The sequence below is a fragment of the Anabrus simplex genome, chromosome 1, assembly GCF_040414725.1.
Source record: "Anabrus simplex isolate iqAnaSimp1 chromosome 1, ASM4041472v1, whole genome shotgun sequence".
Lineage (NCBI taxonomy): Eukaryota > Metazoa > Arthropoda > Insecta > Orthoptera > Tettigoniidae > Anabrus > Anabrus simplex.
In genome coordinates this window covers 227415340-227428690 of record NC_090265.1, presented here as the reverse complement: position 1 = coordinate 227428690, position 13351 = coordinate 227415340, and the positions used below count along the sequence as shown (strand labels likewise).

Here is a 13351-nt window from a genome sequence, read left to right as displayed (position 1 = left end):
CATCCGGGAGATAGTAGGTTCGAATCCCACTATCGGCAGCCCTGAAGATGGTTTTCCGTGGTTTCCCATTTTCACACCAGGCAAATGCTGGGGCTGTACCTTAATTAAGGCCACGGCCGCTTCCTTCCAACTCCTAGGCCTTTCCTATCCCATCGTCGCCATAAGACCTATCTGTGTCGGTGCGACGTAAAGCCCTTAGCAAAAAAAAAAAAAAAAAAAAAAAAAAAAACATGAGAATTATAACATGTAACGCTGCTACCCTTTCGATGAACCATTCGTTTGTCTGGTCTCTCGACAATATGGTTGCACCTATGGCTCGGCTATCTGCTTCACTGGGAGGCACAAGCCTCCGCATTGCGCCAAGGTCACATGGTCTGCATGGGAGGAGTCGAGTATAACAGCACAAATATAAATATAGTCTTCATCAGTCTGAAAGGAAAACCCTGTTGGAACTTATACTATATATAGGAAGAGCTCTAGTTCTTTGTCAGTTGGATATAGTAATATTTAATTTCTTGATTTTAAGGAAAAATAATAATTGTGAATAATTGTGTGAAAATCAACCATTTTACTTTCAGTGATCTGAACATTTAGGTATTTATCTTCTAGCATACAACACAGCTGACTTATTTCTCTCCATTGCCATCCCCTTTGGTAGTTGTAACAACATTGATGTCGCACCATCCTTTCTCTCGCTCTCTCCTCACTGTTGTCTGTGATGGATGATGATTTTACGTGGCTGCCACTATATAACTTAGATGCTTTGTGCTTACCTGTCAATTCTCCTGATTTAGCTGGAAGGCTCCCGATTAGAAGTTGGTGATTGCAGAACTTAAAATAGGTTTTGAAACTCTCGCTGTTTCAGGATGTTGCTTCACTGTCTGAAAGTCTTTTCTTATTGGTCGCTGCGAATGCTGAAAGTCCTTCTATTAGTGGTCACCATGAGTGGGTGAATGTGCATCTCTTAATTAAATGCTGTGTGGCCAGTAGTTCATTGTGGCTTGAATAAGTTCAATTATTATACTGTAATTAGTTGTTAATGCATTTTTTAAAATAGTGATATTACGTGATCTTCCATCTGAAGACTCAGAGCAAAGTTCTCTGTGAAATGTGAAGAATTTCACCTTGTTTTCTTGACACGGCATAAGCCCAAAAGCCCACATGTCTATAAGCAAATACAGTAGAGACAATACGCGACACTTACGGATTTCGCCTTGCTAAAATGGGAGACAATTCGACGGTGGCGCTCCTAGTGACTTGATCTGAACAAATCGCGCTAAATTCAAATATCAATGGAAACGTATATACGGAAATGGATAAATAAATTACGTCTAGAAAGAAAGTGTTATTGAGATATTAACTTCGAAGTTGCTAAAGCAATTCTGGATAAATGAATGAAGAATTATTTAAAAGGTTATTATTCAAAGACTGAAATTAGACATATAAACAAGAAGTGAAATGGACTGGTGTGAAATGGCTTGATCTTTCATTTATGCATTACTTTTTTAGCTTTAGCATTCCTGCCTGAACTCTTGCGGTTGGATTTGTCTTTTTTCTCATTTAAAAACATTGTATCATCACATTAAGACACTTGTCAATAAAAATATCGGCACATTCCTTACATATATGATGCAGTGAATTAACATTTAATAGCTGGACAATTTTCCTCTTAACATGAAGCCTACTAACAGAAAGATATTCCTTACACATATGATGCAATGAATTAACATTTAATAATAATAATAATAATAATAATAATAATAATAATAATAATAATAATAATGTTTTTTGTTTTACGTCCCGCTAACTACTCTTTTACGGTTTTCGGAGATGCCGAGGTGCCAGAATTTAGTCCCGCAGAAGTTCTTTTACGTGCCAATAAATCTACCGACACGAGGCTGACGTATTTGAGCACCTTCAAATACCACCGGACTGAGCCAAGATCGAACCTGCCAAGTTGGGGTCAGAAGGCCAGCGCCTTAACCGTCTGAGCCACTCAGCCCGGCGAATTAACATTTAATAGTTGGACAGTTTTCCTCCTAACATGAAGCCTACTAACAGAAAGGTAATCTATAAAATCCCGGCTTTAATCTGAGAAGAGGGATAAAGAAAGAAAAGTATGAAAATGTTGTCGATGGTGATGCTTTAAGGAATATTCACGTATAATTAGAGCAAAAATGTAACATACCCTTGGCTGTATTGTCGAGGATTTCTAAAGTCGCTGGCCTGGAAATGATCTGAACAGATCTTATAATTCTTATATAAGCGTAACGTCCCTTCTTTCTTGTACACCTTATCCAAATCGCTTCTGTGACATTTCAAAACCCACATATCACACCTACAACACCACATCGGTATTGAAGGTTAACCGCTGCACTATAGAATAAAATATGCGGGTTACATTTTATGCCAGTTAAAATATGGGTCGAGCAGGTCAGAAGATTATGAAGTACTATAAAAATCTCTGTCACTGGAAGAATATATATGCAAACACAATATTACTTACAAGTTCTTGTCACGAGGGAACCTGAAGAACGACCGCGCATTTTTCTCTACTTCGTAATTACTGCAGCCAAACACAGCACATACCTTTCCCCTCATGTTGAGAGGAGATATCAAGGAATGACACACACTACTATTTATTTGTCAACTCACTGAAAACGCATAAATAACACCAAAAACTTCACACAAAAATACACGTGCTCTTATGAGAGAATCAGTACTGTTCGGGTCTATCCACTAGAGTGAGCTCCAGTAGCTGTCCTTCGATATCTCGCTCAGTGTCGTGTATTATCTCTACTGTATTTGCTATAAGTACGGGCCGTGAAAGCATCAATGTTAACAATTCATGTTTTGCAATCTGATCATGTGCACTCTACTGTTTCCATTGACAGCATTTTTTGTGTTCGTAAACAGCGAACATGGAGTGGATAGCTACAAAAACGTTATGCTTAATACCAGAAATGGAAGGAAGAAAATGTCTATGGGGTTCTCAAAATAAGAATTTCAGAGACAGAAACGCATGAAATTGCTTCTGTTCCGAAAGGTGAGTTTGGAGAAGTGAAAAAGAATTCATAACCTAAAATCCCAGTACAACAGGGAATTAATGAAAATTTCTAAACGTGACTGACGTTAGTCACTAATTCTTTTAATATTGAATGGTATGCCCCATATGAATTCCTTTTGAGCAGAAAACATCTTGGGTCTGGCTTTTTTTTATTCCCTCCCATTTTCTTCACAATAAGAAACACAATCATTGCACAGAACAGCAAAGTTTCCTCATTGACATTAATGTTAATAATTTCAATACGGAACAATGAAATTTTTATCTTTACTGCTGACTGATGACGAACACAGATGCAATCATTGTAGATGTTATTTTTTTACTTTTTTTTTTACATACAAAAAAGTAAGTTTACAATATCCCATCGTCTGCATTTTACTTTCCCACTGCTTGATGCATCACCCATTTTATACCTCCAATGTTAGTTTAGTTAAGAAATTGTGCACTATGGCATCAAAATCCCTTGTAAAATTTCAGATTTGGAGATCCAATATTTCTTCACATGGCTGAATATCCTCACTCCACAATTTTGGATCTTGTCTTTCATCTGATGTACTGCGGCACTGCTCAGGTATAGTGGCAAATTTGGCAACTGAGAGGGCTCAACATTTTCAGTCATTTCTGGAAATCTCTGAGCCAGTTTTATAACAGTATCCTTTGGGTATTTCAATTCTCATCTCATCAGTGATAATATCCTTTTCCTCAATGACTGATGATGGTGGTGGGTGAAATTAATCCTTTTCTGTTCTCTCTTTCCTCTTCTTAGGGAACGAAAATGTGGACACTGTTCTACTCCAACTTCACACTGTTGTCACAGTTTGGCTTACAGCCTGACATACGACAATTCCAAGGCGTATGGAAATCTTAATTGAGAAATTAATTAAGCTGCTTATTCTTACAGCTTTCAGCAAATCCTACTAAATTATGCAGGATTTCATGAGTACCAAAACAATCTGTAAAACTTGATTTTAGGTACAGTCAAATTCCATTAAACATTACTTTTATGTAAGCATTTATCATGTGGTCACCCTTTTTGACATTACTCGCAGTCTGTCTGCATGTTGCCAATTCGAAGAATTTTATGGCTTATAAGTAAGTTCGGTAATTCGGAATAAGAGTGTTCAGCTGGAGGGTAAGATTGATATCATTCTAGAGGATGTTGCATATACAAATGTTCCAAATGTAAACACTCTTCACTCGTTTTGTATGGAGCAAATCTGTATGGCAAAAAAAGTCGCGTACCATTCGATACATAAAGTTCCCAATGTTGACCTACCTTATACTGTTTTCAGCCAGACTAGATCATGAATGGTACAATGAGAAATAGAAGAGTTGACATCTTGTTTAAATCAAACAATAGTCTTGTGAAAATAGTAATCCAGACTTCAACTGCTGGGATCCATCACCATGTTTGCTATATGTTGTTACAAATTAAATCACACTTTGGTTTTCTTTTTCAGGCTTAGAAGACATTGTATGTCAAATATTGTCTCTCCTAATGATGGTGTATCCTAATTGGTTCTTCTTTTCACAGTCTGAAAATAAGCGAGCTGCTCTAGAAGAGACCAAGAACTATACAACCCAGTCATTAGCTAGTGTGGCCTATCAGATTAATACATTGGCATACAATTTTCTGCAACTACTTGATCTACAAGCTGCACAATTGGCTGAAATGGAGAGTCAAATGAATCATATTGCACAGGTATGGGCTTTTCCTTCCTCACATCAGAGAAAATAGAGTTTGGCCATGCGGTTAGGGTTACATAGCTGTGAACTTGCATTTGGGAGATGGTGGGTCTCATTTCGTACCATTAGGGGCCGATGACCTAGATGTTAGGCGCCTTTGACCCATTTATGCCCAAATTATTTTTTTCTTGCGATATTGATAACTTGTATATATAAACACTTAGTATGACCCATTATTCATGTAGAAATGAACAAAACCATATTTACTTGTTTAGAACCCATATAAACACATGGGTCGTTAACGACCTGCTGAGCACTTGCTCGGGAAACAGGGAGAGCCGATATTCTGAACATCAACCTTAGCAATAATTTCTTTCTACAGACTTACAATTTACGTACCTTTAGAAACGAGTTTCATAATGACACAAAAAGCAATAATTGTCATTGTTCTGTTTAGTTATAATAATATTTAGTACCCAAAACACATAACTTCAGATTCCATAACTGTCAGTGGAACTGAGACATTCTTCTTCATGGTAGGGGTACATATCCACTCAGAAAAATTATGCCGAGGAAAGAGGCATAACCAACGGTCTATTTCAATATTTGAAGAACTGTATCTGCTTCAAGAAATGCACCCAAAAAATCTATTGGGTATGATCGGATCGTAAAATTTCTTTTACCTGGATGACAAATATTGGACGAAAAAGAGGGTGGGAATATCATATCAACTGTCTAAGTCACTACCGTCTTGTTCATTTTCCGGAAGCGGTTCAGGTTCATCACTGAATTCGGGAGGATTTTATGAATTGAAGTTACTGTTTATTGGTACCTGCATCACTAACTCTGCTGGAGCTTGAAGCTGAGCACAATTTAGTCTGTCAGGATCTGAACAATCTTCATCACCAGAGTCACCATCTGTTTCTTCTACTCTGTCTTCATGCAGCCCAGTGAAGATATCAACACCTGAGTCAGGGATATCTGAAGGATTGACCGCTTCGAGCTCATCCTGAATTTCTGCAACTGTTAATTGCAATACTCTGCAATATATTACAGAGCAATTAGGGATCCTAAGACTAATTACGTAAGGTTTAAGCTAAATATATGGTCGTTATTGAGCGAATGTGGAAGTCGCTGATAGCTCTCAGGTAACTGCCCAGCGGGTTGTTAGCGACCCACACTAGGTTCTATTGAAAATACTGGAAATTCTAAGCAACTTATGCGGATATCAAATTATGTAGGCCCTATGCATATTATTGAAGTTTTAAATAGTAAATACTGCAATGAATAACTTGCCAGTGCGAATAGTTGTCAATTCTACTTACATTCTTCACCCGCATGCAGAGGGCTGACAATCCATCTTTCTTCTGTTGACTCCAGATGAAGAATGACGTCAACAATGAATCAAATTCCCACCCAAACGTATGAAGCAATATATAATGGTTAACTTAATCAATCTTACAAGTGTCAATGTGCTAGCTTAAAGAAAGAAAGCATAATTTTAAGGGTCGAAAACGACCCACCTGGGCATAAATGGGTTAAACAACAAGCGTCGTCATCATCTGTTATATGTTGGTGCTTGTTGCACTGTTCCTTAGGGAATAAAGTGAAATTCGGATTATAGGGAATAAAGTGGAACTCTGGAACCTTTTTGGTGATTAATGTAGGACCTGATGATTCTAGGGTATCAGGAGGATGTAGTGTGCGCCACCAGTCTATGTATACTACAGTTAGGTTTTCTAAATTCTCAGTAAGCATAGCCATTGTAATGTACTGCAGCCTTACCTTATTAGTTGTCAGTACCTCCATATTGACACACTGTACAATCTATACTGGATGATTCACAATAGAAATTACTGGACACTATGGGGTGGAGGGTAGGGATGATGAACATTGGAATTTCCTGGTGCATTAATGACTTAACTTCGTAGGTACATATCAACCTGGCCGAACTCAACTCCCCACGATTACATGTTCCTTGTGTGCACTTATTTCACTAATTTCTGATTGTGCACTCATTTTACTGTGTTCTTTTATCATATTTATCATGACTGGACTGGCATATTCCTGTGTGAAGACCAACATATCACCTAGAAAAGCACTTCTGTTCTATTTTTTCTTAATTTTGTACAATTTATTATGCTATATTTTTCATGTGTTCTCTTACTTTGTATAGCACCCACTTTTTAACAAGGATCATGTTCTCCCAGAAATCTCTTTGCAGCCACATTTGTTAAAGTTTCTTGACAGATCTGTATGATGAAATTTAAAATATAAGCTTTGAACCATCGTCCAATATTTTTCTTTCTTGTATGACTGTTGTTTTTCAAGTCTTTAGGCCATTTTTCTATGTTTTATGACTAAATCAAGTTGAGTTTTTCCCTCCTATTCCTCATCTGTAGAAGTTATGTCCAATACTACTGAAATTGCTTGGATCCATCCACAACAACAGTTACATTGCCTGTATTATGTTCATTAGGTCAAACCTTTTTAGACAAGCAATATTAGACTTTGTGTGTTACAATATTTTGCATTAAATGATAATAAATTACTTTTTAAACAAATATTTTTACATATTTTATAGACTGTGATGATTCATAAGGAGAAGGTTGCTCGAAGAGAAATAGGTGTTCTTACAGCAAATAAGACTACTTCTCGACAGTACAAGATAATAGCCCCTGCGAACCCAGAGAAGCCAATAAAGTATGTTCGCAAGCCTATAGATTACACAGGTGAGAAAAAATATATTCCAGTATTTTTTTCTTAATTCTAATTTCCTGTTACTGCTTTTGTTAACAGGGATTGGTGCAATTATGGAGATTACTTCCATTTTTTAATGATAGTAATTCTATATGGGAACTATCAAGAGTTACTATAAACAAATTTAATTGCTTATTTTCATATTTATATTATTAGCAAAAACTGAACCTAGGTATTAAAATCATTTTAATATTTATTATTTATAGAATGGTGGAATGAAACCAGTAAGTTCTATATATAAATAAATAATAGCAATACAGTAGAATTCCGCTGTAACAAACACCAGTATAACGAAATTTTCAGAATAACGAATTTTTTTTTTTTTTTTTTGGTCCCTTCTTTTTTCCCTATTTGTTGTATGTTAAAATATTTCATTTTAATGAATTTCGTAGTTTCAGTTTAACGAATTAAAATTGAGCTCTTTTCATTACAAGTTTGACCATATTTTCTCAAATTAAAACCAAAATTCATCCTGTTTTAGACCAACATTTTTCTTGTTACATTATTTCATTATTCAGAGGATGTGATCGCCATTTTTCATATATGCACCGTACGCGATGGAGAAGGCAATCGCTTTTGTGTAACCAATATGCTTCGCCCAGTTCTAACATATGGTATGGAACTTATTTGGGAAAGACTAACGGTGTCCGACCTTCGAACTATTGAAAATGTTAAGGCCAGATATCTGAAACGAACACTAGGCATCTCCAAGATGTCACCATCACGACTTGCGTATGAATTATCCAAAGAAACTTTTTTACTGGAAGATTTGAAAATAAGAATGCAGCTTTCACATACAGAGCAAGAAGAAGTTCTCCAAGAGAGAAAGAGAAAACAAGCAGAAATCAGCCTGGATTTTTACTCAACTGATGCTATGATTGACTGCAGCTGGACCGGTCCAAATAATGACATGAGAAGTGCTTTGAATAGGCTGGCGGTACATGGGATTTACCATCGTCTATGCCGGCGATCAAGCTTTCATGAACCGTCTCTACATTGTGTGTGTATGTTGTGTGATAAACATTGCGATCGCTATCATTTCAGCAAGTGCACAAGAGAACAAAGTCTTCACTAGAATATGCAAAAGATTAATGTATTTTTCTTTAATTGCACATTCGTGCACTATTAAATAAATAAATATGCTTCGCCCGTCATCCAATGTAAGACATCACTCTGTTAGCTGAGTAGGAGCGCCAAGTTTACAATCCACCAATGAACGCTGCGCTTTGCGCAACCAATAGGCTTCGCCCATCAACCAATGTAAGGCGTCATACTATTGGCTGAGTAGGATCGCGATGTTTGTAATCCACCAATGAATGCGGCGGTTTCGTCGTATCATGCATTGCATGTTCCTTCTTCGTATTTAATTCGCAAAGCAACATGTCTCTGTTGAGGTTATACCATTAAACTTACAAAGTTCATGTGCATTTTGTTAAATAAATAAGTTCATGTCATTGCAAATGGATAAGCAGAAGCGACAGCAGTTTTCATTGATTGAAAAACGTAAAATACTTGCGGAAGTAGAGAAAGGCGGAAAGAAAGGAGATGTATTGTACGCGCACTTTTTAGTGATAGATTTTTGTACTGGGTTAAGGGGTAAGAAGGGTGCACTGCCGATTTCGGTAGTACTGCCAACTGAATGGAAATGAAATCTGAATTGAATCGATAATATGATCGATCGATATGAATTTTCTAAACCTTCATTATCTTACGCTAACAACTGTGTCTCACACACACAATATATAATACTATATAACAGTTCCCGATGCGAAACGTGTTCCTAGCATGAATTCTATAGTTTGGCTTTGCTATCAATCAATCAATACTGATCTGCATTTAGGGCAGTCGCCCAGGTGGCAGATTCCCTATCTGTTGCTTTCCTAGCCTTTTCCTAAATGATTTCAAAGAAATTGGAAATTTATTGAACATCTCCCTTGGTAAGTTATTCCAATCCCTAACTCCCCTTCCTGTAAATTAATATTTGCCCCAGTTTGTCCTCTTGAATTCCAACTTTATCTTCATATTGTGATCTTTCCTACTTTTATAAATGCCATTCAAACTTATTCGTCTGCTAATGTCATTCCACGCCATCTCTCCGCTGACAGCTCGGAACATACCACTTATGATGTAGATGTTGATTCCCATAGGGAACCTAAAATATTTGTCCCGAATGAGTAAATTTATAATACCAATATAATGGTCTGTTATTGGACATTATAAATTTTCCAGCTAACTCATTCTTGGTTGCCTGCGTTCCGCCCTCGTGTGCTAAGTTAGGCTCGTCAGTTGGGACTTAGCACACCACCCAAGACGCAGGCAACCAAGAATGAGTTAGCTGGAAAATTTATAATGTCCAGTAACAGACCATTATATTGGTATTATACATACCACCTAGTCGAGCGCCTCTTCTTCTTTCTCTCAATTCTTCCCAACCCAAACATTGTAACATTTTTGTAACGCTACTCTTTTGTCGGAAATCACCCAGAACAAATCGAGCTGCTTTTCTTTGGATTTTTTCCAGTTCTTGAATCAGGTAATCCTGGTGAGGGTCCCATACACTGGAACCATACTCTAGTTGGGGTCTTATCAGAGACTTATATGCACTCTCCTTTACATCCTTACTACAACCCCTAAACACCCTCATAACCATATGCAGAGATCTGTACCCTTTATTTACAATCCCATTTATGTGATTACCCCAATGAAGATCTTTCCTTATATTAACACCTAGATACAATGATCCCCAAAAGGAACTTTCACCTCATCAACACAGTAATTAAAACTGAGAGGACTTTTCCTATTTGTGAAACTCACAACCTGACTTTTAACCCCGTTTATCAACATACCATAGCCTGCTGTCCATTTCACAACATTTTCGAGGTCACGTTGCAGTTGCTCACAATCTTGTAACTTGTTTATCACTCTATAGAGAATAACATCATCCAAAAAAGCCTTACCTCCGATTCCACTCCTTTACTCATATCATTTATATATATAAGAAAACATAAAGGTCCGATAATACTGCCTTGAGGAATTCCCCTCTTAATTATTATAGGGTCAGATAAAGCTTCACCTACTCTAATTCTCTGAGATCTATTTTCTAGAAATATAGCAACCCATTCAGTCACTCTTTTGTCTAGTCCAATTGCAGTCATTTTTGCCAGTAGTCTCCGATGATCCACCCTATCAAATGCTTTAGACAGGTCAATCGCGATACAGTCCATTTGACCTCCAGAATCCAAGATATCTGCTATATCTTGCTGGAATCCTACAAGTTGAGCTTCAGTGGAATAACCTTTCCTAAAACCGAATTGCCTTCTATCGAACCAGTTATTAATTTCACAAACATGTCTGATATAATCTGAAAGAATGCCTTCCCAAAGCTTACATACAATGCATGTCAAACTTACTGGCCTGTAATTTTCAGCTTTATGTCTATCACCCTTTCCTTTATACACAGGGGCTACTATAGCAACTCTCCATTCATCTGGTATAGCTCCTCCGACCAAACAATATTCAAATAAGTACTTCAGATATGGTACTATATCCCAACCCATTGTCTTTAGTATATCCCCAGAAATTTGATCAATTCTAGCCTCTTTTCTAGTCTTCAACTTTTGTATCGTATTGTAAATGTCATTGTTATCATATGTAAATTTTATTACTTCTTTGGCCTTAGTCTCCTCTACATACTGCTGACTGAATACTTCTGCCTTTTGAAGATCCTCACATACACACTCCCCTTGTTCATTAATTATTCCTGGAATGTCCTTCTTGGAACCTGTTTCTGCCTTAAAATACCTATACATACCCTTCCATTTTTCACTAAAATTTGTATGACTGCCAATTATGCTTGCCATCATGTTATCCTTAGCTGCCTTCTTTGCTAGATTCAATTTTCTAGTAAGTTCCTTCAATTTCTCCTTACTTCCACAGCCATTTCTAACTCTATTTCTTTCCAGTCTGCACCTCCTTCTTAGTCTCTTTATTTCTCTATTATAATAAGGTGGGTCTTTACCATTCCTTACCACCCTTAAAGATACAAACCTGTTTTCGCATTGCTGTGTAAACAACAACAGTACGAGTACTTGAAGTGTACGCCAGATGTCGCACAGCGATGATAAGCGATTCTTAGTTTGTGTTTCAAAAGTTGCCAATACGAATCTCGAAAATAACCGAAGTCGACCGATTCAGCACTAGGGTGTAAATCTATCCCTAAAAAAAGCGCAGATAATAGCAAAGATGTATGGCATTAGCCTGTTAACACTTTCTACTTTTTTAAAACAGAAAAGTAAGAGGAAAACATTGATGCTGATGCCCGAGGTCAACAGCGTAAGAAGATCAGACAGCCGACTACAAGGAGGTGGACCAAGCCATCTATACGCGGTTTGTGGAAATGTGGAGTAAAAACATTCCAATAAATGGCCCACTGTTATGTAAGCGTGCGCGATCTTTCGCACGTTCGCTTGGGTCACCTGAGTTTATGGGTAGTGCTGCTTGGCTTCATAGGTTCCGGGAGAGATATGGCATATCCCACAAAATTATAAAAAAAAAACGGTGAAGCTAACGATGCCTCGAAGGAAGTTGCGTCTTCATGGCGGCTGGAGACTCTAAAGGATGCCCTGAAGGAATATTCGCCGGCAGACATTTATAATGCAGACGAAACTGCATTATTTTATAAATTAATGCCGAACAAAACCCTTGATTTTAAGGGAAATAAGTGTTTTGGGGGCAAACGTTCAAAAGAACGCATCATGGCTCCTTTGTGCACCAATTCCACAGGGACAGACAAACTGAAGCCTCTCATAATTGGGAAGTTTGGGAAGCCAAGGTGCTTCAAGGGGGTGCAACATCTGCCCTGTGAATATAGGCACAATTCTAAGGCATGGATGACATCTGTGCTATTCAAAGAGTGGTTGTTGGACTTGGAACATCGGATGAAGGCCGAAAAGAGGAGAATTCTTTTATTATTGGACAATTGCTCTTCTCATAATTGTGTGCCTTACCATTTGGAGCATGTAAAAGTTTTATTTTTGCCTCCAAATACAACTTCAATTCTGCAGCCGCTGGATCAGGGTATAATTCATGCAGTAAAGCGGCATTACCGAGCTTGTGTGGTCCGTCGAATGCTGTGCAACATTGCCACGAATAGAGACATTAACATCAACATATTGGAAGCAATGCAGATGTTTAGCTGCATGGAAATCCCTGAATGCAGACATCATCACAAACTGCTTTAGAAAAGCTGGAGTGGTTTTTACAGAAGACATCGCAGAAAGTGAAGTGTTGGATGATGTGGAAACCGAGGAGAATTGGAAGCGTTTGTGTACAACGTTGGATGTGCCATCTACAGTAAGTCTTACCGACTACATCAATGTAGATAGTGATGTAATAGTCCACAAAGAAATCACCAATGAGGAAATTGTGGAGGACATTATGAATGATAGAGATCCTTGTGATGAGGAGGAAGAGGAAGACAACCCCCAAAATGATTGTGATCAACAGAGCTTGACTCTTCAGCAGGCAACGAACATGGCACGTAGCCTTCAAGATTTTCTTGTGTCACGAATTGATGTGCCAGAATCTGTTTTAAATTCATGTGCAGTGGTTGGTGACTATTTGGAACAAGCTTTTGTGTCTGGATCTGTTCAGAAGAAAATCACAGACTTTTTCAAAAAATGAGGTTCTGGAACAATGTGTAGACTTGCTGGTACAATGTAAAAATAGATTTTCTGAAAATATCTGTCAGTGCTGTAACTCTTATTATTATAATGGTATTTTGAATTTATATAGATCCTGCAACTGATATAACAGGACAGATGACCTCGTAGTTCCGCCCCT

The 13351-nt window shown here is 37.7% G+C and overlaps 1 protein-coding gene across 4 annotated transcripts in view; it reads left to right on the top strand.

Moving 5' to 3' along the window:
• The window catches only part of Abi (tyrosine kinase Abl), a 115144-nt gene that overhangs the window by 28769 nt on the left and 73024 nt on the right, over positions 1-13351 (top strand). For all 4 annotated transcript variants that reach the window (XM_067158772.2, XM_067158786.2, XM_067158779.2 and 1 more), the window contains exons 3-4: positions 4599-4766; positions 7335-7482. In XM_067158772.2, the coding sequence (XP_067014873.1) occupies positions 4599-4766; positions 7335-7482 (316 nt within the window). The remainder of the gene's footprint in view (positions 1-4598; positions 4767-7334; positions 7483-13351) is intronic.